General features: G+C 59.1%; 1 protein-coding gene across 1 annotated transcript in view; it reads right to left on the reverse strand.

The window, feature by feature from the left end:
• LOC137361212 (plexin A3-like) overlaps positions 1–23132 on the reverse strand; it is a gene marked incomplete at both ends in the record, with an annotated part of 270436 nt that overhangs the window by 105812 nt on the left and 141492 nt on the right. Inside the window, 2 exons of the mRNA XM_068026127.1 lie at positions 4912–5063; positions 19075–19265. Of these exons, the coding sequence (XP_067882228.1) occupies positions 4912–5063; positions 19075–19265 (343 nt within the window). The remainder of the gene's footprint in view (positions 1–4911; positions 5064–19074; positions 19266–23132) is intronic.

A 23132-nucleotide genomic window follows, 5' to 3' on the forward strand; every position in this document is an offset into this window, starting at 1 on the left:
GTACGTGCACGCAGAGACCGGACAGAGTACGTGCACGCAGAGACCGGACAGAGTACGTGCACGCAGAGACTGCACACGCTCCGCGCACGCAGAGACCGGACAGAGTACGTGCACGCAGAGACTGCACACGCTCCGCGCACGCAGAGACCGGACAGAGTATGTGCACGCAGAGACCGGACAGAGTACGTGCACGCAGAGACTGCACACGCTCCGCGCACGCAGAGACCGGACAGTGTACGTGCACGCAGAGACCGGACAGAGTATGTGCACGAAATGTCCGGACAGTGTACGTGCACGCAGAGAACGGACAGTGTACGTGCACGCAGAGAACGGACAGAGTACGTGCACGCAGAGACCGGACAGAGTACGTGCACGCAGAGACCGCACACGCTCCGCGCAAGCAGAGACCGGACAGTGTACGTGCACGCAGAGACCGGACAGTGTACGTGCACGCAGAGACCGGACAGTGTACGTGCACGCAGAGACTGCACACGCTCCGCGCAGGCAGAGACCAGACAGTGTACGTGCACGCAGAGACCGGACAGTGTACGTGCTCGCAGAGACCGGACAGTGTACGTGCTCGCAGAGACCGGACAGATTACGTGCGCGCAGAGACTGCACACGCTCCGCGCACGCAGAGACCGGACAGTGTACGTGCACGCAGAGACCGGACAGAGTACGTGCACGCAGAGTCCGGACAGTGTACGTGCACGCAGAGACTGCACACGCTCCGTGCACGTAGAGACCGGACAGTGTACGTGCACGCAGAGACCGGACAGAGTACGTGCACGCAGAGACCGGACAGAGTACGTGCACGCAGGGACCGGACAGAGTACGTGCACGCAGAGAACGGACAGTGTACGCGCAATCAGAGACCAGACAGTGTACGTGCACGCAGAGACCGGACAGTGTCCGTGCACGCAGAGACCGGACAGTGTACGTGCACGCAGAGACTGCACACGCTCCGCGCAGGCAGAGACCGGACAGTGTACGTGCACGCAGAGACCGGACAGTGTACGTGCACGCAGAGACCGGACAGAGTACGTGCACGCAGAGACTGCACACGCTCCGCGCACGCAGAGACCGGACAGAGTACGTGCACGCAGAGACCGGACACGCTCCGCGCAAGCAGAGACTGCACACGCTCCACGCACGCAGAGACCAGACAGTGTACGTGCACGCAGAGACCGGACAGAGTACGTGCACGCAGAGACTGCACACGCTCCGCGCACGCAGAGACCGGACAGAGTACGTGCACGCAGAGACTGCGCACGCTCCGCGCACGCAGAGACCGGACAGAGTATGTGCACGCAGAGACCGGACAGAGTACGTGCACGCAGAGTCTGCACACGCTCCGCGCACGCAGAGACCGGACAGTGTACCTGCACGCAGAGACCGGACAGAGTATGTGCACGAAAAGTCCGGACAGTGTACGTGCACGCAGAGACCGGACAGTGTACGTGCACGCAGAGAACGGACAGTGTACGTGCACGCAGAGAACTGACAGTGTATGTGCACACAGAGACCGGACAGAGTACGTGCACGCAGAGACCGCACACGCTCCGCGCAAGCAGAGACCGGACAGTGTACGTGCACGCAGAGACCAGACAGTGTACGTGCACGCAGAGACTGCACACGCTCCGCGCAGGCAGAGACCAGACAGTGTACGTGCACGCAGAGACCGGACAGTGTACGTGCTCGCAGAGACCGGACAGATTACGTGCGCGCAGAGACCGGACAGTGTACGTGCGCGCAGAGAACGAACAGTGTACGTGCGCGCAGAGAACGGACAGTGTACGTGCGCGCAGAGAACGGACAGTGTACGTGAACGCAGAGACCGGACAGTGTACGTGCACGCATGGACCGGACAGTGTACGTACACGCAGAGAATGGACAGTGTACGTGCACGCAGAGACCGGACAGAGTACGCGCACGCAGAGACCGGACAGAGTACGCGCACGCAGAGACCGGACATTGTACGTGCACGCAGAGACCGGACAGTGTACGTGCACGCAGAGACCGGACAGAGTACGTGCACGCAGAGACCGGACAGAGTACGTGCACGCAGAGACTGCACACGCTCCGCGCACGCAGAGACCGGACAGTGTACGTGCACGCAGAGACCGGACAGAGTACGTGCACGCAGAGTCCGGACAGTGTCCGTGCACGCAGAGACTGCACACGCTCCGCGCACGCAGAGACCGGACAGTGTACGTGCACGCAGAGACCGGACAGAGTACGTGCACGCAGAGTCCGGACAGAGTACGTGCACGCAGAGACTGCACACGCTCCGCGCAAGTAGAGACCGGACAGTGTACGTGCACGCAGAGACCGGACAGAGTACGTGCACGCAGAGACCGGACAGAGTACGTGCACGCAGAGACCGGACAGCCTCCGCGCACGCAGAGACCGGACAGTGTACGTGCACGCAGAGACCGGACAGTGTACGTGCACGCAGAGACTGCACACGCTCCGTGCACGCGGAGACCGGACAGAGTACGTGCACGCAGAGACCGGACAGTGTACGCGCACGCAGAGACCGGACAGTCTCCGCGCACGCAGCGACCGGACAGAGTACGCGCACGCAGCGACCGGACAGAGTACGCGCACGCAGTGACCGGACAGTGTACGTGCACGCAGAGAACGGACAGTGTACGTGCACGCAGAGACCGGACAGTGTACGTGCACGCAGAGACTGCACACGCTCCATGCACGCAGAGACCGGACAGTGTACGTGCACGCAGAGACCGGACAGTGTACGTGCACGCAGAGACCGGACAGAGTACGTGCACGCAGAGACCGGACAGAGTACGTGCACGCAGAGACTGCACACGCTCCGCGCACGCAGAGACCGGACAGTGTACGTGCACGCAGAGACCGGACAGAGTACGTGCACGCAGAGACCGGACAGAGTACGTGCACGCAGAGACCGGACAGAGTACGTGCACGCAGAGACCGGACAGCGTACGTGCACGCAGAGACTGCACACGCTCCGCGCACGCAGAGACCGGACAGTGTACGTGCACGCAGAGACCGGACAGTGTACGTGCACGCAGAGACCGGACAGAGTACGTGCACGCAGAGACCGGACAGAGTACGTGCACGCAGAGACTGCACACGCTCCATGCACGCAGAGACCGGACAGTGTACGTGCACGCAGAGACTGCACACGCTCCGCGCACGCAGAGACCGGACAGTGTACGTGCATGCAGAGACTGCACACTGTCCACCCAAAGAATGGATACTGTCCGCACAGATCGATCGGAAGTTTCCGTTGGATTGGAAAATAGCAAATGCAACTCCTTTATTCAAAAAGAGAGGGAGACAGAAAGCAGGAAACTACAGGCCAGTTTCCTTCACATCTGTCAAAAGGAAAACATTAGAAGCTATTATTAAAGACGTTATAGAAGGGCATTTCGAAAAATTCAAGGTAATCAGTCAGAGTCAAAATGGTTTTGTGAAAGGGAAATCATGTCTAACCAATTTATTGGAGTTCTTTGAGGGAGTTACATGTGCTGTGGATAAAGTGCAACCGGAGGATGTATTGTACTTAGATTTCCAGACGGCATTTGATAAGGTGCCACATCAAAGGTTATTGCAGAAAATAAAAGCTCATGGTGTAGGGGGTAACATACTGACATGGATAGAAGATTGGCTAGCTAACGGGAAACAGAGAGTAGGCATAAATGGGTCATTTTCTGGTTGGCAAGATGTAATGAGTGGTGTGCCACAGGGATCTGTGCTGGAGCCTCAACTTATTACAATTTATATAAATGACTGGGATGAAGGGACCGAAGGTATGGTTGCGAAATTTGCTGATGACACAAAGGTAGGTAGGAAAGTAACTTGTGAAGAGGACATAAGGAGGCTACAAAGGGATATAGATAGGTTAAGTGAGTGGGCAAAGACCTGGCAAATGGAGTATAATGTAGGAAAGGGTGAAATTGTCCATTTTGGCAGGAAGAATAAAAAAGCAGCATATTATCTAAATGGTGAGAGATTGCAGAGCTCTGAGATGCAGAGGAATCTGGGTGTCCTAGTGCATGAATCACAAAAGGTTAGTATGCAGGTACAGCACGTAATTAGGAAAGCTAATAGAATGTTATCATTCATCGTGAGGGGAACTGAATACAAAAGTAGGGAGGTTATGCTTCATCTATACAGGGCATTGGTGAGACCACATCTGGATTACTGTGTACAGTACTGGTCTCCTTATTTAAGGAAGGATGTAAATGCGTTGCAGGCAGTACAGAGAAGGTTTACTAGACTAATACCTGGAATGGGCGGGCTGTCTTACGAGGAAAGATTGGACAGGCTAGGCTCGTATCCACTGGAATTTAGAAGAGTAAGAGACGACTTAATTGAAACATATCAGATCCTGAGGGGTCTTGACAGGGTGGATGTGGAAAGGATGTTTCCCCTTGTGGGAGAATCTTGAACTAGGGGTCACTGTTTAAAAATAAGGGGTCACCCATTTAACACAGAGATGAGGAGAAATTTTTTCTCTCAGAGGGTCGTGAGTCTTTGGAATTCTCTTCCTCAAAAGGTGGTGGAAGCAGAGTCTTTGAATATTTTTAAGGCAGAGGTAGATAGATTCTTGATAAACGAGGGGGTGGAAGGTTATCGGGGGTCGGCGGGAATGGGGGAGCAGACTCGAAGGGCCGAGTGGACTATTCCTGCTCCTAATTCGTACGTTTGTGTGTACAGCCAATGAAGGAGTTTTGTTTTGAAGTGTGGTCACTGTTGTAATGTAGGAAATGCTGCAGCTAATTTGCACACAGCAAGATCCCATATCCCATAATCCCTTTTGGAAGTTATTATTGAATCTGCTTCCTCCGCCCTTTCAGGCAGCGCGTTCCAGATCACAACAACTCACTGTGTAAGGTTTAATAGCCCGCGATCTTCACTCACCGTTCTGCACTGATATACTCGCTGGATATTGGACTGCACTTGACCCCAGCAATCCTGACACCGTAGGCAATTTCCTGAAAGCGGAGGCCCAAATTATCACCATGGATTGTCACCCTTGTTCCACCTTCCTTCGGACCAGTCACTGGGTGGAACTGCAACACAGGAACCAACAATCAAACCCTCACATGGATTCAAACACTCCCCAGGACAGGTACAGTACGGGGGTTAGATACAGAGTAAAGCTCCCTCTACACTGTCTCCATCATACACTCCCAGGACAGGTACAGTACGGGGGTTAAATACAGAGTAAAGCTCCCTCTACACTGTTCACATCAAACACTCCCAGGACAGGTACAGCACGGGGGTTAGATACAGAGTAAAGCTCCCTCTACACTGTCCCCATCAGACACTCCCAGGACAGGTACAGTACGGGGGTTAGATACAGAGTAAAGCTCCCTCTACACTGTCCCCATCAAACACTCCCAGGACAGGTACAGTACGGGGGTTAGATACAGAGTAAAGCTCCCTCTACACTGTCCCATCAAACACTCCCAGGACAGGTACAGTACAGGGGTTAGATACAGAGTAAAGCTCCCTCTACACTGTCCCCATCAGACACTCCCCAGGACAGGTACAGTACGGGGGTTAGATACAGAGTAAAGCTCCCTCTACACTGTCCCCATCAAACACTCCCAGGACAGGTACAGTACGGGGGTTAGATACAGAGTAAAGCTCCCTCTACACTGTCCCCATCAAACACTCCCAGGACAGGTACAGCACTGGGATTGGCTCCTTTGTGATTGGGAATACTGAGTGCTGAGTGCATCAACGAGGTGCAGCTGACAGTGCTGCAGTCAGTTGCTGGAGGTGCTGCTGGAGAAGGAGTGCTGAGGAGGGAACTGCAAGAACTGCAAAAACTTTTCAACAACTTTTGCTGCAGAGGAGGAAAGACTTTGAAAAAGGCTGTATTTCGAGGTGGGTGTCGAGTACCAAGCTTTCATTTCATTTGGACTGTTGTGGGAGGTGAAAGAGGCCAGAAGAACAAGGGGTGGGGGCTATACAATTCTGTAGGGAGCTGTGCAGTTGCATTAAAGTTGCAGGGAAGCTCCCTCCCCACCCCATTTGCCCAGCCTGAGTCAGCTGAAGCTGCCTGGCTAATAGAGACATCAGGATCGAACGAGAGCCTGGGCAGCTTTCGGCTGACCCAGGTGAAGACCCCTCCCACAACCAGAAGACCGGAAGACCAGAAGTGTTTACAGTGCTCTGAGTACCACCCTTTAAGGGGAAAAAAAAAGCAAAGTCATCGCTTGCAGCCTGTCTTTCCCATTTCCTGTGTACCCTCAGCCTCTCCCCAAACCTCCTAGTTGGTTTCTTTGTTTGTTTGTTTGCTTACCTGCAATTTGGGGGTGGGTTTGGCTCTTGAGCCATGGCAAGCCCATCATCACCGGTGGCGGGGCCTTCTCATACCTACGCAGCTGCAGCTTCTGTGGCTGCCCACGTGGCCCCGTCACCCTTTAAATTATTGACATGCAGCCATGGGGTGAAGAGCTATCCCCACCCCAACATGTCTATTGAGGCCTGCGTTAAGGCAATGGCCGTGGTTGTCGGCCCCTCGGCCATTGTTGCGGCCTCAAAGATGTATGGGAAGGCTGTGTTCTTTTTGAAGACCGAGCGGGCGGTGTCCCTGGCCCTGAGTAAAGGGCTCACTGTGGGGGGGACCTTCCTGCCAGTGGACCCTCTGGGGGCCACTGCGCATCGGATAATGTTGTCCAACGTCCCACCCTTCATTCCCAGTGAGCTCCTCCTCCCCCACCTGCACCATCTGGGGGAGGTGAGGTCGGGGATCACCCCAGTCCGGCTTGGTCTTCGGGAGCACAGCCTCCAACATGTCTACTCCTTCCGCCGCCAGTTATTTATGCAGCTGGCGCGGGAGGAGGACACGGAGGGCCAATTTAATGTGGAGTTCCAGGGGACGGCCTACCGCGTCTTTTGGACCTCGGATGGGGCGCGGTGCCACGTCTGCAAGGGGGTGGGGCATGTTCGTAAGAACTGCCCCAACCTCCCGGCCGCCAGCTCCACCTCGGCGGCCCAGAGTGGTTCCACAGCACCTCCTCCCACTCCCCCCGCACATCCAACAGACACCGCTCAGTCGGTTCCGGAGGCTGTGGTTTTCACAGCCTCTGGCGGGGAGGGGAGCGTCCGTCCGAGCGGAAGGAAGACGCGGGGAAAAAAGAAACATCGTGAGGCGCGTCCCCTGGACACTTTGACTCAACCCGAGCCTGAGCTCAGCCCAAAGCCCATTCCCATGGAATCCACCTGTCCCAGGGCTGGGCTCAGGCCCAGGGTGACTAAAAAAGGAAAAAAGGGTGCGGAGGCGGAGGCCTCTGATGACATGGAGGTCTCTGAGTCTCCGCGCCCAAGTGCGAAAAAGAGGAGAAGGCACCCCTCCACAGAAATAACACAGGGCCCTGAGGTGCAGGGCCCATCTGTTGGAGGGGAGCTGCCTCCTGTTTCTGGTCCTCAGGTGCCCCCTACCGCCACCACCAAGGCTGCAAAGTCCGGGCAGGTGCTCCCTATTCCTCAGGATGGAGGGGAGGGGATGGCCCCGGTACGTGAGGCCCCTCCTGAAGGAGTAAGTGGGGCCCTGCTTGTGGTGGGGGAGCCTGGGGAAACCGCCCATTCCGCCACTGCTACTGGGTCGGGTGTCCTGAATGAAGGGGAGGGCGAGGCCCCAGAGGGTCGGGCCTCCCAGCCGGAGTCCACCACCAACCAGGAGACACCCGACCCAGTTATAACTGAGAATGCTGCCCCATCTGCTGGGCCTGTGGGTGCTGGCGGAGCGGGAGATGGCCTCCTCTCGCCGCCTCCGGTCTCGGCTCCGGCTGGTTTCCCGGAGTCCGGATCTTCTGTCTCCCCTGGACCAGTCATTGGCCTGGGGATGGAGGTGGAGGGGGGTCCTGAACCGCTGGTGCCTACAGGCTCCAGTTTCACAATAGAACCCAGAGAGGACTCCTCCGCCATCGATCCTGGGGGTGGGATCGTGACGGAGGCGGGACCAGCTGGCGCGGCCGGGACGTCCGCCCCACAGTGTGTGGTGGATGTGTTGGCCGCTGGCGGTGACGACCCGGAGGAGGATGGGGATTCGGTGCGGGGCACGGAGGATGATCTTGATTCCATCGCCAGTGAGGTGGTGGAGTCCCTCGTGCCTCCCACCGAATCTCCTCTCATCCCCACGGCGGAACTCCGGGATTTCCTCGCGGCTTGCAGAGGTTGCCGCAATAAAGTTCAGCTGGCCCTCGACCGTTGGTCGAATCTGGCGCTGATCATCCAGTCCGTCCGTGCCGCCCTTAAGATAGCGGGCAAGCGCGCGGACGTGAAACTGGTTGAGAGGCGCCGTTTTAATGTGTTCCTCAATGGGTTGCTGGGGGAGTGGAGGGCCAGGTGCACTTCCACTCCCTCCTCACAGTGAGCTGTTGGTGACGGGTTTTAAGTACCTTTGACATGAAGATAACCATAGCCAGCCTCAACATCAACGGCAGCAGAGGGGCTCACCGCAGATTTCACAATCTCTCAGTCCTTAGGGAAGGGAGATACGCGGTGAGCTTTCTGCAGGAAACCCACACCGTTCCGGGAGACGAAGCCACCTGGCTCCTGGAGTGGCAGGGTGGGGTCTACATGAGTCACCTCACCCCTATTTCTAGTGGGGTGGCGATCTTGTTGGCCCCGACTTTTCAGCCGGAGATCTTGGGGGTCAAGGAGCTAGTGCCGGGCCGCTTGCTCCACCTCGCCGTTCGCCTGGGTAGCGTGCCGCTCCACTTTGTGAACGTGTACGCGCCCAGGCCCGGCGCTTTGCAAGCGCGCTTCTTTGAAGAAGTGTCCGCTCTCTTGAGCTCCATCGATAGCGGCGAGTGCATCATCCTCGGGGGGGATTTTAACTGCACCCTCGAGGTGGGGGATCGCTCCGGTCCCCAGCGCGGCCAAGCGTCGGTGGAGAAGTTGAGGGGACTGATCAGCTCCCTTAACTTGGTGGACGTCTGGCGGAATCTCCATCCCGACTCCAGCGCCTTCACGTGGAGGTCTGGAGGAGGGGGGTCGCGAATCGACCGCCTCTACATTTCGCAGGCGTACGTCTCCCGCGTTTCGGCGGCCTCCATGCGGCTGGTGCCGTGCTCGGACCACCGCCTGGTGTGGGCGGAGTTCACTCCGCTCCGCACGCGGGCGGGGTCCGCGTACTGGCACTTTAACAACCGGCTGCTGGAGGACGTGCGATTTCGGGACTCGTTCTGTCGATTCTGGGCCGACTGGAGAAGGAAGCAGGGGGGCTTCCCCTCCTTGAGGCTATGGTGGGATGTGGGCAAGACTCACATCCGCGTCTTCTGTCAGGAGTACGCGAAGGGGTCGACCAAGAGGCGGGAAGCCGAGGTCGGGCGCCTTGAGAGGGAGGTGCTCGACTTGGAATCCCGCCTCGGTCATGCCGTCGCGGACCCGGCCCTGTGGCAGGCGTACAAAGAGAAGAAGGGCGCGCTGAGGAACCTGCAGCTCATAGGGTCCCGAGGCGCGTACGTGAGGTCGCGGATCCAGATCCTGGAAGATTTGGACCGCGCCTCACCCTTCTTCTACTCGCTGGAAAAATGGCGGGGGGTCCGTAAGCAGCTCGTCGAGCTGCTGGCCGACGACGGATCCTCCATCACGGATCCGGAGGGAATGGGCCTCCTGGTCCGGACGTATTACAGTGCGTTGTTCTCTCCGGATCCGTCCAGCGAGGATGCGCGCAGAGTTTTGTGGGAGGACCTGCCGCAGGTCAGCCCGGAGGGCGCCGAAGGATTGGAGGCTCCGCTCACGTTGGCGGAGCTGACTGGCGCCCTCCACCAGCTCTCGAGGGGCAAATCCCCAGGGCTGGATGGGTTGACCGTGGAGTTCCTCAGGGCGTTCTGGGACGTCCTGGGGGACGATTACGCGCGGGTCCTGGGGGAAAGCCTGGCGACCGGGGAGATGCCCCTCTCGTGGCGCAGGGCGGTCATCGTCCTGCTGCCGAAGAGGGGCGATCTCCGCCTGCTTAAAAACTGGCGTCCGGTCTCCCTCCTCAGCACGGATTATAAGATCTTTGCCCGGGCTATGTCTACCCGCCTGGGCTCCGTGCTGGCCCACATGATCCACCCCGACCAGTCCTACACGGTCCCGGGCCGGTCCATCCAGGACAACATCCACCTGGTCCGGGACCTGATCCATCTTTCCCAGAGGACTGGTCAGTCGGTCGCCTTTCTCTCCCTCGATCAGGAGAAGGCGTTCGACAGGGTGGATCACGATTACCTTTTCGGGACTCTGCGCGCTTTCGGACTCGGGCCGCATTTCGTGGCCCGGGTCCGACTTTTATACGCTGCCGCAGAGTGTCTAGTCAAAGTTAACGGGTCCTTGACGGCGCCCCTTCGCTTTGGGAGAGGAGTGCGTCAGGGGTGCCCCATGTCCGGCCAATTGTATACCATCTGCGTGGAGCCCTTCCTGTGCCTGCTTCGCAGGAGGTTGACGGGATTGGCTCTGCGCGAGCCGGCCATGCGGGTCGTCCTCTCGGCTTACGCCGACGACGTGCTCCTCGCAATCACAGATCCCGTTGACTTGCGGAGGATGCGCGACTGCCAGCAGACCTTTTCTGCCGCGTCCTCCGCGAGGATCAATTGGGAGAAATGTTCCGGACTCCTGGTTGGTCAGTGGCGGGTGGACTCCCTGCCGGAGGAGATGACACCTTTTGCGTGGAGCACCACGCACCTCCTCTATTTGGGAGTCCACCTTAGCCCCGCTGAGGAAGCCTGGCCGGCAAACTGGCAGGAGTTGGAGGCGAAAGTCACCGCTCGGCTGGGGCGCTGGACAGGACTGCTCCGAGTGCTTTCCTACAGGGGCCGAGCGTTGGTCATAAACCAACTGGTGGCCTCCATGCTGTGGTACCGGTTGGTCACTTTGGCCCCGCCCCCTGTATTTGCCACCAAGATCCAGAAGAAACTCGTCGATTTCTTCTGGGGCAAGAGGAAACACTGGGTCTCTGCCGCGGTCCTGAGTCTCCCGATCGAGGAGGGCGGTCAGTCGCTGGTGTGCGTCCGCACCCAGGCTGCGACTCTCCGCCTTCGGACCCTGCAGAGATACCTGTACGTCGAGCGTCCTCCCAGATGGTGTGCGCTGGCGACGTATTTTTTCCGCCAGTGTCACTGCCTTCAAGACGACACGCAGCTCCCGGTGGAGTCCGTTAGCCGCGCCTCTCTGAGGGAGTTGCCTGTCTTTTACCGGGATCTTTTCCGAGTCTGGAACATGGTCGCCTCCAGTCAGGGCGCTCCCCCGCCGGCGGAGGAGAGCGCCTCGGCTGTCCGGGCGGCCGACTCCGGGGATGGTCCGGCGGGCGGAGGAGTAGCCGAAACCCCCGGGACGCCCCTCACTGCGGGTGGCGAGGGGGCTCGGGAGTGCGGAGCGATCCCGGCCGAGCTGACCCCCGCTCGGCCGGAACTGCTCATCGGACCCAGGCCCCGAAACCCTCCTCGGGAGCCGGTCCCGCACAACCCGAGCCGCCTCTCGGAAATGCCCTCCGTGCCATTCCAATCGGCGCGGAGGGGTTTCCTGTACGGGCTGCTCCTGCACACTCTCCACTTCCTCGCCCTCGTCAGCCGGCCGGACACGCCCTGGCGGTCCGCGTTGCCATCTGGTGGCGAGGGGAAACCCCGATGGAGGTCTCTCTACGCGGGAGTCTTCCCCCTTTACATCGGGGACCTGGGGTGGAGGGTGCTGCACAGAGCAGTCCCGTGCAATAGGCTTTTAAGTAGGTTCACGGACTCCCAGGCCATCTGTACTTTCTGCGGCCTGGACGAGTCCGTGTTCCACATTTATACGGAGTGTGCGAGGTTGCAGCCCCTATTTGAGTATCTGAAGGGGCTGCTCCTCAAATTCTGGCTGCACTTCAGTCCCACGCTCCTGATCTTTGGGCACCCGGTGCGGAGGGGCTTGGGCCGGGAGGAGGATCTCCTCGTCGGTCTGCTCCTGGGCCTGGCCAAGGTGGCAATTCACAGGTCCAGGTTGCGGGCCGTTGGGGGGTCCGTCCTCCCCGATTGCCTGCCCCTCTTCCGCGGTTACGTTCGCGCCCGGGTGTCCCTGGAAAAGGAGCATGCGGTGTCCGCCGGTACGCTTGAGGCCTTCCGCGACCGGTGGGCACCGCAGGGACTGGAGTGCATTGTCGACGCCGAGAATGGCATTTTAATTTGAGTTTTTTGTTTATTTATCTGTTTTAATAAAGTTATTTTAAAAATATAAGTGTGTATATAAAGGGGGCCTGAGGAATAAAGGCCCCCTCGACATAAAAAATGTATAAAGGGGGCCTGAGGAATAAAGGCCCCCTCGATGTGGAAAAAAAAAAAAAAAAAAAAAAAAAAAAAAAACGGGGTTGGCTGCTGGCTAATTGGAGAATTGACTGCTGATTGCAGCAACGAGCCTCAGCTGAGAGTGCTGGTGACAGTTGGAGGTTGCAGAGGTGGAGAGAGGAGCTGCACTGAGCAAGGGAGAGCAGCTACCAACAAGCAGAGGAAAACTCCAACAACAGTCTCCATTAAAGAGAAGAAAGGGACATTTTGTGGAAACAAGGCTTTGTCTGGAGGTGGGTGCTGAACACCAGTAATTTACTTTGGACTGTTGGGGGAGGAACAAGTGGCTGGAACAACAAGGGGTGGGGCTGCCAATTCAACAGGAGTCTGTGCTGCTGCAAAAGCACACAGGGAAGCTCCCTCCCCACCCCAATTGCCAAACCTGGGTCAGCTGAAGCTGCCCAGCTAAACAGACGGAAGGGGATAGATAGTGCCTGGGCAGCTTCAGCTGACCCAGGTGAAGACGACTCCCCCAACCAGAAGACCGGAAGATCAACTTCAAAGACTGTTTGTTTTAAGTGTACTGTGAGCACCACCTCCAGAAAGCAAGTCATCCCTTCCAGCCTGCCTTTGCCTCTCCTCTCTTACCTCAGCCTCTCCACTAATCTGTTGTTTGTTTGTTTGTCTTTTCAAATTTTTCTGTGAATCTGTTATTTAGTGTGCAAGTCCACAATTTGGGGTGGGTTTAGCTCTTGGACCCATGGCAAGCCCTTCATCACCGGTGGCGGGGCCCTCTACTACCTACGCAGCTGCAGCTTCTGTGGCTGCCCACGTGGCCCCGTCACCCTTCAAATTATTGACATGCAGCCATGGGGTGAAGAGCTATCCCCACCCCAACATGTCTATTGAGGCCTGCGTTAAGGCAATGGCCGTGGTTGTCGGCCCCTCGGCCATTGTTGCGGCCTCAAAGATGTATGGGAAGGCTGTGTTCTTTTTGAAGACCGAGCGGGCGGTGTCCCTGGCCCTGAGTAAAGGGCTCACTGTGGGGGGGACCTTCCTGCCAGTGGACCCTCTGGGGGCCAGTGCGCATCAGATAATGTTGTCCAACGTCCCACCCTTCATTCCCAGTGAGCTCCTCCTCCCCCACCTGCACCATCTGGGGGAGGTGAGGTCGGGGATCACCCCAGTCCGGCTTGGTCTTCGGGAGCACAGCCTCCAACATGTCTACTCCTTCCGCCGCCAGTTATTTATGCAGCTGGCGCGGGAGGAGGACACGGAGGGCCAATTTAATGTGGAGTTCCAGGGGACGGCCTACCGCGTCTTTTGGACCTCGGACGGGGCGCGGTGCCACGTCTGCAAGGGGGTGGGGCATGTTCGGAAGAACTGCCCCAACCTCCCGGCCGCCAGCTCCACCTCGGCGGCCCAGAGTGGTTCCACAGCACCTCCTCCCACTCCCCCCGCACATCCAACAGACACCGCTCAGTCGGTTCCGGAGGCTGTGGTTTTCACAGCCTCTGGCGGGGAGGGGAGCGTCCGTCCGAGCGGAAGGAAGACGCGGGGAAAAAAGAAACATCGTGAGGCGCGTCCCCTGGACACTTTGACTCAACCCGAGCCTGAGCTCAGCCCAAAGCCCATTCCCATGGAATCCACCTGTCCCAGGGCTGGGCTCAGGCCCAGGGTGACTAAAAAAGGAAAAAAGGGTGCGGAGGCGGAGGCCTCTGATGACATGGAGGTCTCTGAGTCTCCGCGCCCAAGTGCGAAAAAGAGGAGAAGGCACCCCTCCACAGAAATAACACAGGGCCCTGAGGTGCAGGGCCCATCTGTTGGAGGGGAGCTGCCTCCTGTTTCTGGTCCTCAGGTGCCCCCTACCGCCACCACCAAGGCTGCAAAGTCCGGGCAGGTGCTCCCTATTCCTCAGGATGGAGGGGAGGGGATGGCCCCGGTACGTGAGGCCCCTCCTGAAGGAGTAAGTAGGGCCCTGCTTGTGGTGGGGGAGCCTGGGGAAACCGCCCATTCCGCCACTGCTACTGGGTCGGGTGTCCTGAATGAAGGGGAGGGCGAGGCCCCAGAGGGTCGGGCCTCCCAGCCGGAGTCCACCACCAACCAGGAGACACCCGACCCAGTTAGAACTGAGAATGCTGCCCCATCTGCTGGGCCTGTGGGTGCTGGCGGAGCGGGAGATGGCCTCCTCCCTCCGCCTCCAATCTCGGCTCCGGCTGGTTTCCCGGAGTCGGGAACTTCTGTCTCCCCTGGACCACTCATTGCCCTGGGGACGGAGGTGGAGGGGGGTCCTGAGCCGCTGGTGCCTACAGGCTCCAGTTTCACAATAGAACCCAGAGAGGACTCCTCCGCCATCGATCCTGGGGGTGGGATCGTGACGGAGGCGGGACCAGCTGGCGCGGCCGGGACGTCCGCCCCACAGTGTGTGGTGGATGTGTCGGCCGCTGGCGGTGACGACCCGGAGGAGGATGGGGATTCGGTGCGGGGCACGGAGGATGATCTTGATTCCATCGCCAGTGAGGTGGTGGAGTCCCTCGTGCCTCCCACCGAATCTCCTCTCATCCCCACGGCGGAACTCCGGGATTTCCTCGCGGCTTGCAGGGGTTGCCGCAATAAAGTTCAGCTGGCCCTCGACCGTTGGTCGAATCTGGCGCTGATCATCCAGTCCGTCCGTGCCGCCCTTAAGATAGCGGGCAAGCGCGCGGAAGTGAAACTGGTTGAGAGGCGCCGTTTTAATGTGTTCCTCAATGGGTTGCTGGGGGAGTGGAGGGCCAGGTGCACTTCCACTCCTTCCTCACAGTGAGGTGTTGGTGACGGGTTTTAAGTACCTTTGACATGAAGATAACCATAGCCAGCCTCAACATCAACGGCAGCAGAGGGGCTCACCGCAGATTTCACAATCTCTCAGTCCTTAGGGAAGGGAGATACGCGGTGAGCTTTCTGCAGGAAACCCACACCGTTCCGGGAGACGAAGCCACCTGGCTCCTGGAGTGGCAGGGTGGGGTCTACATGAGTCACCTCACCCCTATTTCTAGTGGGGTGGCTATCTTGTTGGCCCCGACTTTTCAGCCGGAGATCTTGGGGGTCAAGGAGCTAGTGCCGGGCCGCTTGCTCCACCTCGCCGTTCGCCTGGGTAGCGTGCCGCTCCACTTTGTGAACGTGTACGCGCCCAGGCCCGGCGCTTTGCAAGCGCGCTTCTTTGAAGAAGTGTCTGCTCTCTTGAGCTCCATCGATAGCGGCGAGTGCATCATCCTCGGGGGGGATTTTAACTGCACCCTCGAGGTGGGGGATCGCTCCGGTCCCCAGCGCGGCCAAGCGTCGGTGGAGAAGTTGAGGGGACTGATCAGCTCCCTTAACTTGGTGGACGTCTGGCGGAATCTCCATCCCGACTCCAGCGCCTTCACGTGGAGGTCTGGAGGAGGGGGGTCGCGAATCGACCGCCTCTACATTTCGCAGGCGTACGTCTCCCGCGTTTCGGCGGCCTCCATGCGGCTGGTGCCGTGCTCGGACCACCGCCTGGTGTGGGCGGAGTTCACTCCGCTCCGCACGCGGGCGGGGTCCGCGTACTGGCACTTTAACAACCGGCTGCTGGAGGACGTGCGATTTCGGGACTCGTTCTGTCGATTCTGGGCCGACTGGAGAAGGAAGCAGGGGGGCTTCCCCTCCTTGAGGCTATGGTGGGATGTGGGCAAGACTCACATCCGCGTCTTCTGTCAGGAGTACGCGAAGGGGTCGACCAAGAGGCGGGAAGCCGAGATCGGGCGCCTTGAGAGGGAGGTGCTCGACTTGGAATCCCGCCTCGGTCATGCCGTCGCGGACCCGGCCCTGTGGCAGGCGTACAAAGAGAAGAAGGGCGCGCTGAGGAACCTGCAGCTCATAGGGTCCCGAGGCGCGTACGTGAGGTCGCGGATCCAGATCGTGGAAGATTTGGACCGCGCCTCACCCTTCTTCTACTCGCTGGAAAAATGGCGGGGGGTCCGTAAGCAGCTCGTCGAGCTGCTGGCCGACGACGGATCCTCCATCACGGATCCGGAGGGAATGGGCCTCCTGGTCCGGACGTATTACAGTGCGTTGTTCTCTCCGGATCCGTCCAGCGAGGATGCGCGCAGAGTTTTGTGGGAGGACCTGCCGCAGGTCAGCCCGGAGGGCGCCGAAGGATTGGAGGCTCCGCTCACGTTGGCGGAGCTGACTGGCGCCCTCCACCAGCTCTCGAGGGGCAAATCCCCAGGGCTGGATGGGTTGACCGTGGAGTTCCTCAGGGCGTTCTGGGACGTCCTGGGGGACGATTACGCGCGGGTCCTGGGGGAAAGCCTGGCGACCGGGGAGATGCCCCTCTCGTGGCGCAGGGCGGTCATCGTCCTGCTGCCGAAGAGGGGCGATCTCCGCCTGCTTAAAAACTGGCGTCCGGTCTCCCTCCTCAGCACGGATTATAAGATCTTTGCCCGGGCTATGTCTACCCGCCTGGGCTCCGTGCTGGCCCACATGATCCACCCGGACCAGTCCTACACGGTCCCGGGCCGGTCCATCCAGGACAACATCCACCTGGTCCGGGACCTGATCCATCTTTCCCAGAGGACTGGTCAGTCGGTCGCCTTTCTCTCACTCGATCAGGAGAAGGCGTTCGACAGGGTGGATCACGATTACCTTTTCGGGACTCTGCGCGCTTTCGGACTCGGGCCGCATTTCGTGGCCCGAATCCGACTTTTATACGCCGCCGCAGAGTGTCTAGTCAAAGTTAACGGGTCCTTGACGGCGCCCCTTCGATTTGGGAGAGGAGTGCGTCAGGGGTGCCCCATGTCCGGCCAATTGTATACCATCTGCGTGGAGTCCTTCCTGTGCCTGCTTCGCAGGAGGTTGACGGGATTGGCTCTGCGCGAGCCGGCCATGCGGGTCGTCCTCTCGGCTTACGCCGACGACGTGCTCCTCGCAATCACAGATCCCGTTGACTTGCGGAGGATGCGCGACTGCCAGCAGACCTTTTCTGCCGCGTCCTCCGCGAGGATCAATTGGGAGAAATGTTCCGGACTCCTGGTTGGTCAGTGGCGGGTGGACTCCCTGCCGGAGGAGATGACACCTTTTGCGTGGAGCACCACGCACCTCCTCTATCTGGGAGTCCACCTTAGCCCCGCTGAGGAAGCCTGGCCGGCAAACTGGCAGGAGTTGGAGGAGAAAGTCACCGCTCGGCTGGGGCGCTGGACAGGACTGCTCCGAGTGCTTTCCTACAGGGGCCGAGCGTTGGTCATAAACCAACTGGTGGCCTCCATGCTGTGGTACCGGTTGGTCACTTTGGCCCCGCCCCCTGTATTTGCCACCAAGATCCAGAAGAAACTCGTCGATTTCTTCTGGGGCAAGAGGAAACACTGGGTCTCTGCCGCGGTCCTGAGTCTCCCGATCGAGGAGGGCGGTCAGTCGCTGGTGTGCGTCCGCACCCAGGCTGCGACTCTCCGCCTTCGGACCCTGCAGAGATACCTGTACGTCGAGCGTCCTCCCAGATGGTGTGCGCTGGCGACGTATTTTTTCCGCCAGTGTCACTGCCTTCAAGACGACACGCAGCTCCCGGTGGAGTCCGTTAGCCGCGCCTCTCTGAGGGAGTTGCCTGTCTTTTACCGGGATCTTTTCCGAGTCTGGAACATGGTCGCCTCCAGTCAGGGCGCTCCCCCGCCGGCGGAGGAGAGCGCCTCGGCTGTCCGGGCGGCCGACTCCGGGGACGGTCCGGCGGGCGGAGGAGTAGCCGGAACCCCCGGGACGCCCCTCACTGCGGGTGGCGAGGGGGCTCGGGAGTGCGGAGCGATCCCGGCCGAGCTGACCCCCGCTCGGCCGGAACTGCTCATCGGACCCAGGCCCCGAAACCCTCCTCGGGAGCCGGTCCCGCACAACCCGAGCCGCCTCTCGGAAATGCCCTCCGTGCCATTCCAATCGGCGCGGAGGGGTTTCCTGTACGGGCTGCTCCTGCACACTCTCCACTTCCTCGCCCTAGTCAGCCGGCCGGACACGCCCTGGCGGTCCGCGTTGCCATCTGGCGGCGAGGGGAAACCCCGATGGAGGTCTCTCTATGCGGGAGTCTTCCCCCTTTACATCGGGGACCTGGGGTGGGGGGTGCTGCACAGAGCAGTCCCGTGCAATAGGCTTTTAAGTAGGTTCACGGACTCCCAGGCCACCTGTACTTTCTGCGGCCTGGACGAGTCCGTGTTCCACATTTATATGGAGTGTGCGAGGTTGCAGCCCCTCTTTGAGTATCTGAAGGGGCTGCTCCTCAAATTCTGGCTGCACTTCAGTCCCACGCTCCTGATCTTTGGGCACCCGGTGCGGAGGGGCGTGGGCCGGGTGGAGGATCTCCTCGTCGGTCTGCTCCTGGGCCTGGCCAAGGTGGCAATTCACAGGTCCAGGTTGCGGGCCGTCGGGGGGTCCGTCCTCCCCGATTGCCTGCCCCTCTTCCGCGGTTACGTTCGCGCCCGGGTGTCCCTGGAGAAGGAGCATGCGGTGTCCGCCGGTACGCTTGAGGCCTTCCGCGACCGGTGGGCACCGCAGGGACTGGAGTGCATCGTCGACGCCGAGAATGGCATTTTAATTTGAGTTTTTTGTTTATTTATCTGTTTTTAAAAAATAAAAAAAAAATCGGGTTCGATACAGAGTAAAACTCCCTCATCTGAACCACTCCCCTTTAATTCCTCGTCTCTGTCGTTTGCCTGTTTTAAGTCATTCTGCTCCACATCCCCCTTTGCTTCGACCCACTCTGAACTTGGGCAGAGACCTGTTGGACTGAATAACCTGTTCTTTGTGCTGCCAAGACAGCTGTTCTGCGTGAAGACAGGAATGGGTTGGTCCTTACCTTGGTGACCCGTGGGTGGGTGCACCTGATGTTGCGGCTGCCTGCCGTCATCCAGTTGAAGTCGGCCGCCGTGCAGTGTTGCCGCAGGCGGCATTTCCGCTCCGGCACGCACCAGCCGCACTCAAACCTGGGCTCTGTCTTCAAGCAAAGGCCACAGCTCTCACGCTGCACCGAGCAGTTATACAGGAGAGCTGTGGAGAGAAATGGGAATCAAATCCATGATCCAAAGCTCGACTGCTCCCTATACCATCACACCGAATCCCCTTCACCCACCACACACCAAATCCCCTTCACCCATCAAATCCCCTTCACCCATCACACACCAAATCCCCTTCACCCATCACACACCAAATCCCCTTCACCCACCACACACCGAATCCCCTTCACCCATCAAATCCCCTTCACCCATCACACACCAAATCCCCTTCACCCATCACACACCGAATCCCCTTCACCCACCACACACCGAATCCCCTTCACCCACCACACACCGAATCCCCTTCACCCACCACACACCAAATCCCCTTCACCCACCACACACCAAATCCCCTTCACCCATCAAATCCCCTTCACCCATCACACACCAAATCCCCTTCACCCACCACACACCAAATCCCCTTCACCCATCACACACCGAATCCCCTTCACCCACCACACACCGAATCCCCTTCACCCACCACACACCGAATCCCCTTCACCCACCACACACCGAATCCCCTTCACCCACCACACACCAAATCCCCTTCACCCACCACACACCAAATCCCCTTCACCCATCAAATCCCCTTCACCCATCACACACCAAATCCCCTTCACCCATCACACACCAAATCCCCTTCACCCACCACACACCGAATCCCCTTCACCCATCAAATCCCCTTCACCCAGCACACAACCCTCCCTATCTCTGTAACCTCCTCCAGCCCCTACAACCCTCCCTATCTCTGTAACCTCCTCCAGCCCCTCCAACCCTCCCTATCTCTGTAACCTCCTCCAGCCCCTACAACCCTCCCTATCGCTGTAACCTCCTCCAGCCCCTCCAACCCTCCCTATCTCTGTAACCTCCTCCAGCCCCGACAACCCTCCCTATCTCTGTAACCTCCTCCAGCCCCTACAACCCTGCCTATCTCTGTAACCTCCTCCAGCCCCTACAACCCTCCCTATCACTGTAACCTCCTCCAGCCCCTACAACCCTCCCTATCTCTGTAACCTCCTCCAGACCCTACAACCCTCCCTATCTCTGTAACCTCCTCCAGCCCCTACAACCCTCCCTATCTCTGTAACCTCCTGCAGCCCCTACAACCCTCCCTATCTCTGTAACCTCCTCCAGCCCGGACAACCCTCCCTATCTCTGTAACCTCCTCCCACTCCTACAACACTCCCTATCTCTGTCACCTCCTCCAGCCCCTACAACCCTCCCTATCTCTGTAACCTCCTTCCGCCCCTACAACCCTCCCTATCTCTGTAACCTCCTCCAGCTCGGACAACCCTCCCTATCTCTGTAACCTCCTCCCACTCCTACAACCCTCCCTATCTCTGTAACCTCCTTCCGCCCCGACAACCCTCCCTATCTCTGTAACCTCCTACAACCCTCCCTATCTCTGTAACCTCCTCCAGCCCCTATAATCCTCCCTATCTCTGTAACCTCCTCCAGCCCGGACAACCCGCCCTATCTCTGTCACCTCCTCCCACTCCTACAACCCTCCCTATCTCTGTAACCTCCTCCCGCCCCTACAACCCTCCCTATCTCTGTAACCTCCTCCAGCCCCTACAACCCTCCCTATCTCTGTAACCTCCTCCAGCCCCTCCAACCCTCCCTATCTCTGTAACCTCCTCCAGCCCCTAAAACCCTCCCTATCTCTGTAACCTCCTCCAGCCCCTACAACCCTCCCTATCTCTGTAACCTCCTCCAGCCCCGACAACCCTCCCTATCTCTGTAACCTCCTCCAGCCCCTACAACCCTCCCTATCTCTGTAACCTCCTCCAGCCACTACAACCCTCCCTATCTCTGTAACCTCCTCCCACTCCTGCAACCCTCCCTATCTCTGTAACCTCCTCCCGCCCCTACAACCCTCCCTATCTCTGTAACCTCCTACAACCCTCCCTGTCTCTGTAACCTCCTCCAGCCCCTACAACCCTCCCTATCTCTGTCACCTCCTCCAGCCCCTACAATCCTCCCTATCTCTGTAACCTCCTCCAGCCCCTAAAACCCTCCCTATCTCTGTAACCTCCTCCAGCCCCTACAACCCTCCCGATCTCTGTAACCTCCTACAACCCTCCCTGTCTCTGTAACCTCCTCCAGCCCCTACAACCCTCCCTATCTCTGTAACCTCCTCCAGCCCCTAAAACCCTCCCTATCTCTGTAACCTCCTCCAGCCCCGACAACTCTCCCTATCTCTGTAACCTCCTCCAGCCCCGACAACCCTCCCTATCTCTGTAACCTCCTCCAGCCCCTACAACCCTCCCTATCTCTGTAACCTCCTACAACCCTTTCTATCTCTGTAACCTCCTCCAGCCCCTACAACCCTCCCTATCTCTGTAACCTGCTACAATCCTCCCTATCTCTGTAACCTCCTCCAGCCCTCCCTATCACTGTAACCTCCTCCAGCCCCTACAACCCTGCCTATCTCTGTAACCTCCTCCAGCCCCTACAACCCTCCCTATCACTGTAACCTCCTCCAGCCCCTACAACCCTCCCTATCTCTGTAACCTCCTCCAGACCCTACAACCCTCCCTATCTCTGTAACCTCCTCCAGCCCCTCCTGACCCTCCGACAGTGCGGCACTCCCTCAGTACTGACCCTCCCACAGTGCGGTGCTCCCTCAGTACTGACCCTCCGACAGTGCGGCGCTCCCTCAGTACTGACCCTCCGACAGTGCGGCTCTCCCTCAGTACTGACCCTCCGACAGTGCGGCGCTCCCTCAGTACTGACCCTCCGACAGTGCGGCGCTCCCTCAGTACTGACCCTCCGACAGTGCGGCGCTCCCTCAGTACTGACCCTCCGACAGTGCGGCGCTCCCTCGGTAATGACCCTCCGACAGTGCGGCTCTCCCTCAGTACTGACCCTCCAACAGCACGGCGCTCCCTCAGTACTGACCCTCTGACAGTGCGGCGCTCCCTCGGTACTGACCCTCCGACAGTGAGGCGCTCCCTCAGTACTGACCCTCCGACAGTGCGGCGCTCCCTCAGTACTGACCCTCCGACAGTGCGGCGCTCCCTCAGTACTGACCCTCCGACAGTGAGCGCTCCCTCAGTACTGACCCTCCGACAGTGCGGCGCTCCCTCAGTACTGACCCTCTGACAGTGCGGCGCTCCCTCAGTACTGACCCTCCGACAGTGCGGCGCTCCCTCAGTACTGACCCTCCGACAGTGAGCCCTCCCTCAGTACTGACCCTCCGACAGTGAGCGCTCCCTCAGTACTGACCCTCCGACAGTGCGGCGCTCCCTCAGTACTGACCCTCTGACAGTGCGGCGCTCCCTCAGTACTGACCCTCCGACAGTGCGGCACTCCCTCAGTACAGACCCTCCGACAGTGCGGCACTCCCTCATTACTGACCCTCCGACAGTGCGGCGCTCCCTCAGTACTGACCCTGTGACAGTGCGGCGCTCCCTCAGTACTGACCCTCCGACAGTGCGGCACTCCCTCAGTACTGACCCTCCGACAGTGCGGCACTCCCTCAGTACTGACCCTCCGACAGTGCGGCGCTCCCTCAGTACTGACCCTCCGACAGTGCGGCGCTCCCTCAGTACTGACCCTCCGACAGTGCGGCGCTCCCTCAGTACTGACCCTCTGACAGTGTGGCACTCCCTCAGTACTGCCCCAATACTATGGAGTTGGTGGGGTGAGGGGTGTAAGCCGGGAGTGGGAGGTCGGCTAGAAGTTATCATCCTGAGTCACCTGTCCTGATTGGATCTGAGTCCCTTTGTGGTGTCCAGCGGTCACTCGTCTTCACTTTCCACCTGGGATCACTAAAAAGGGAGTTTGTGTGGATATCGGGGGGAAAAGGGGAGGGTTGATAGTGTGTGGGCAATCCCGACTGTGATGCCGCACCCCCCAG

Source organism: Heterodontus francisci, unplaced genomic scaffold (genome assembly GCF_036365525.1).
Source record: "Heterodontus francisci isolate sHetFra1 unplaced genomic scaffold, sHetFra1.hap1 HAP1_SCAFFOLD_896, whole genome shotgun sequence".
Classification (NCBI taxonomy): domain Eukaryota; kingdom Metazoa; phylum Chordata; class Chondrichthyes; order Heterodontiformes; family Heterodontidae; genus Heterodontus; species Heterodontus francisci.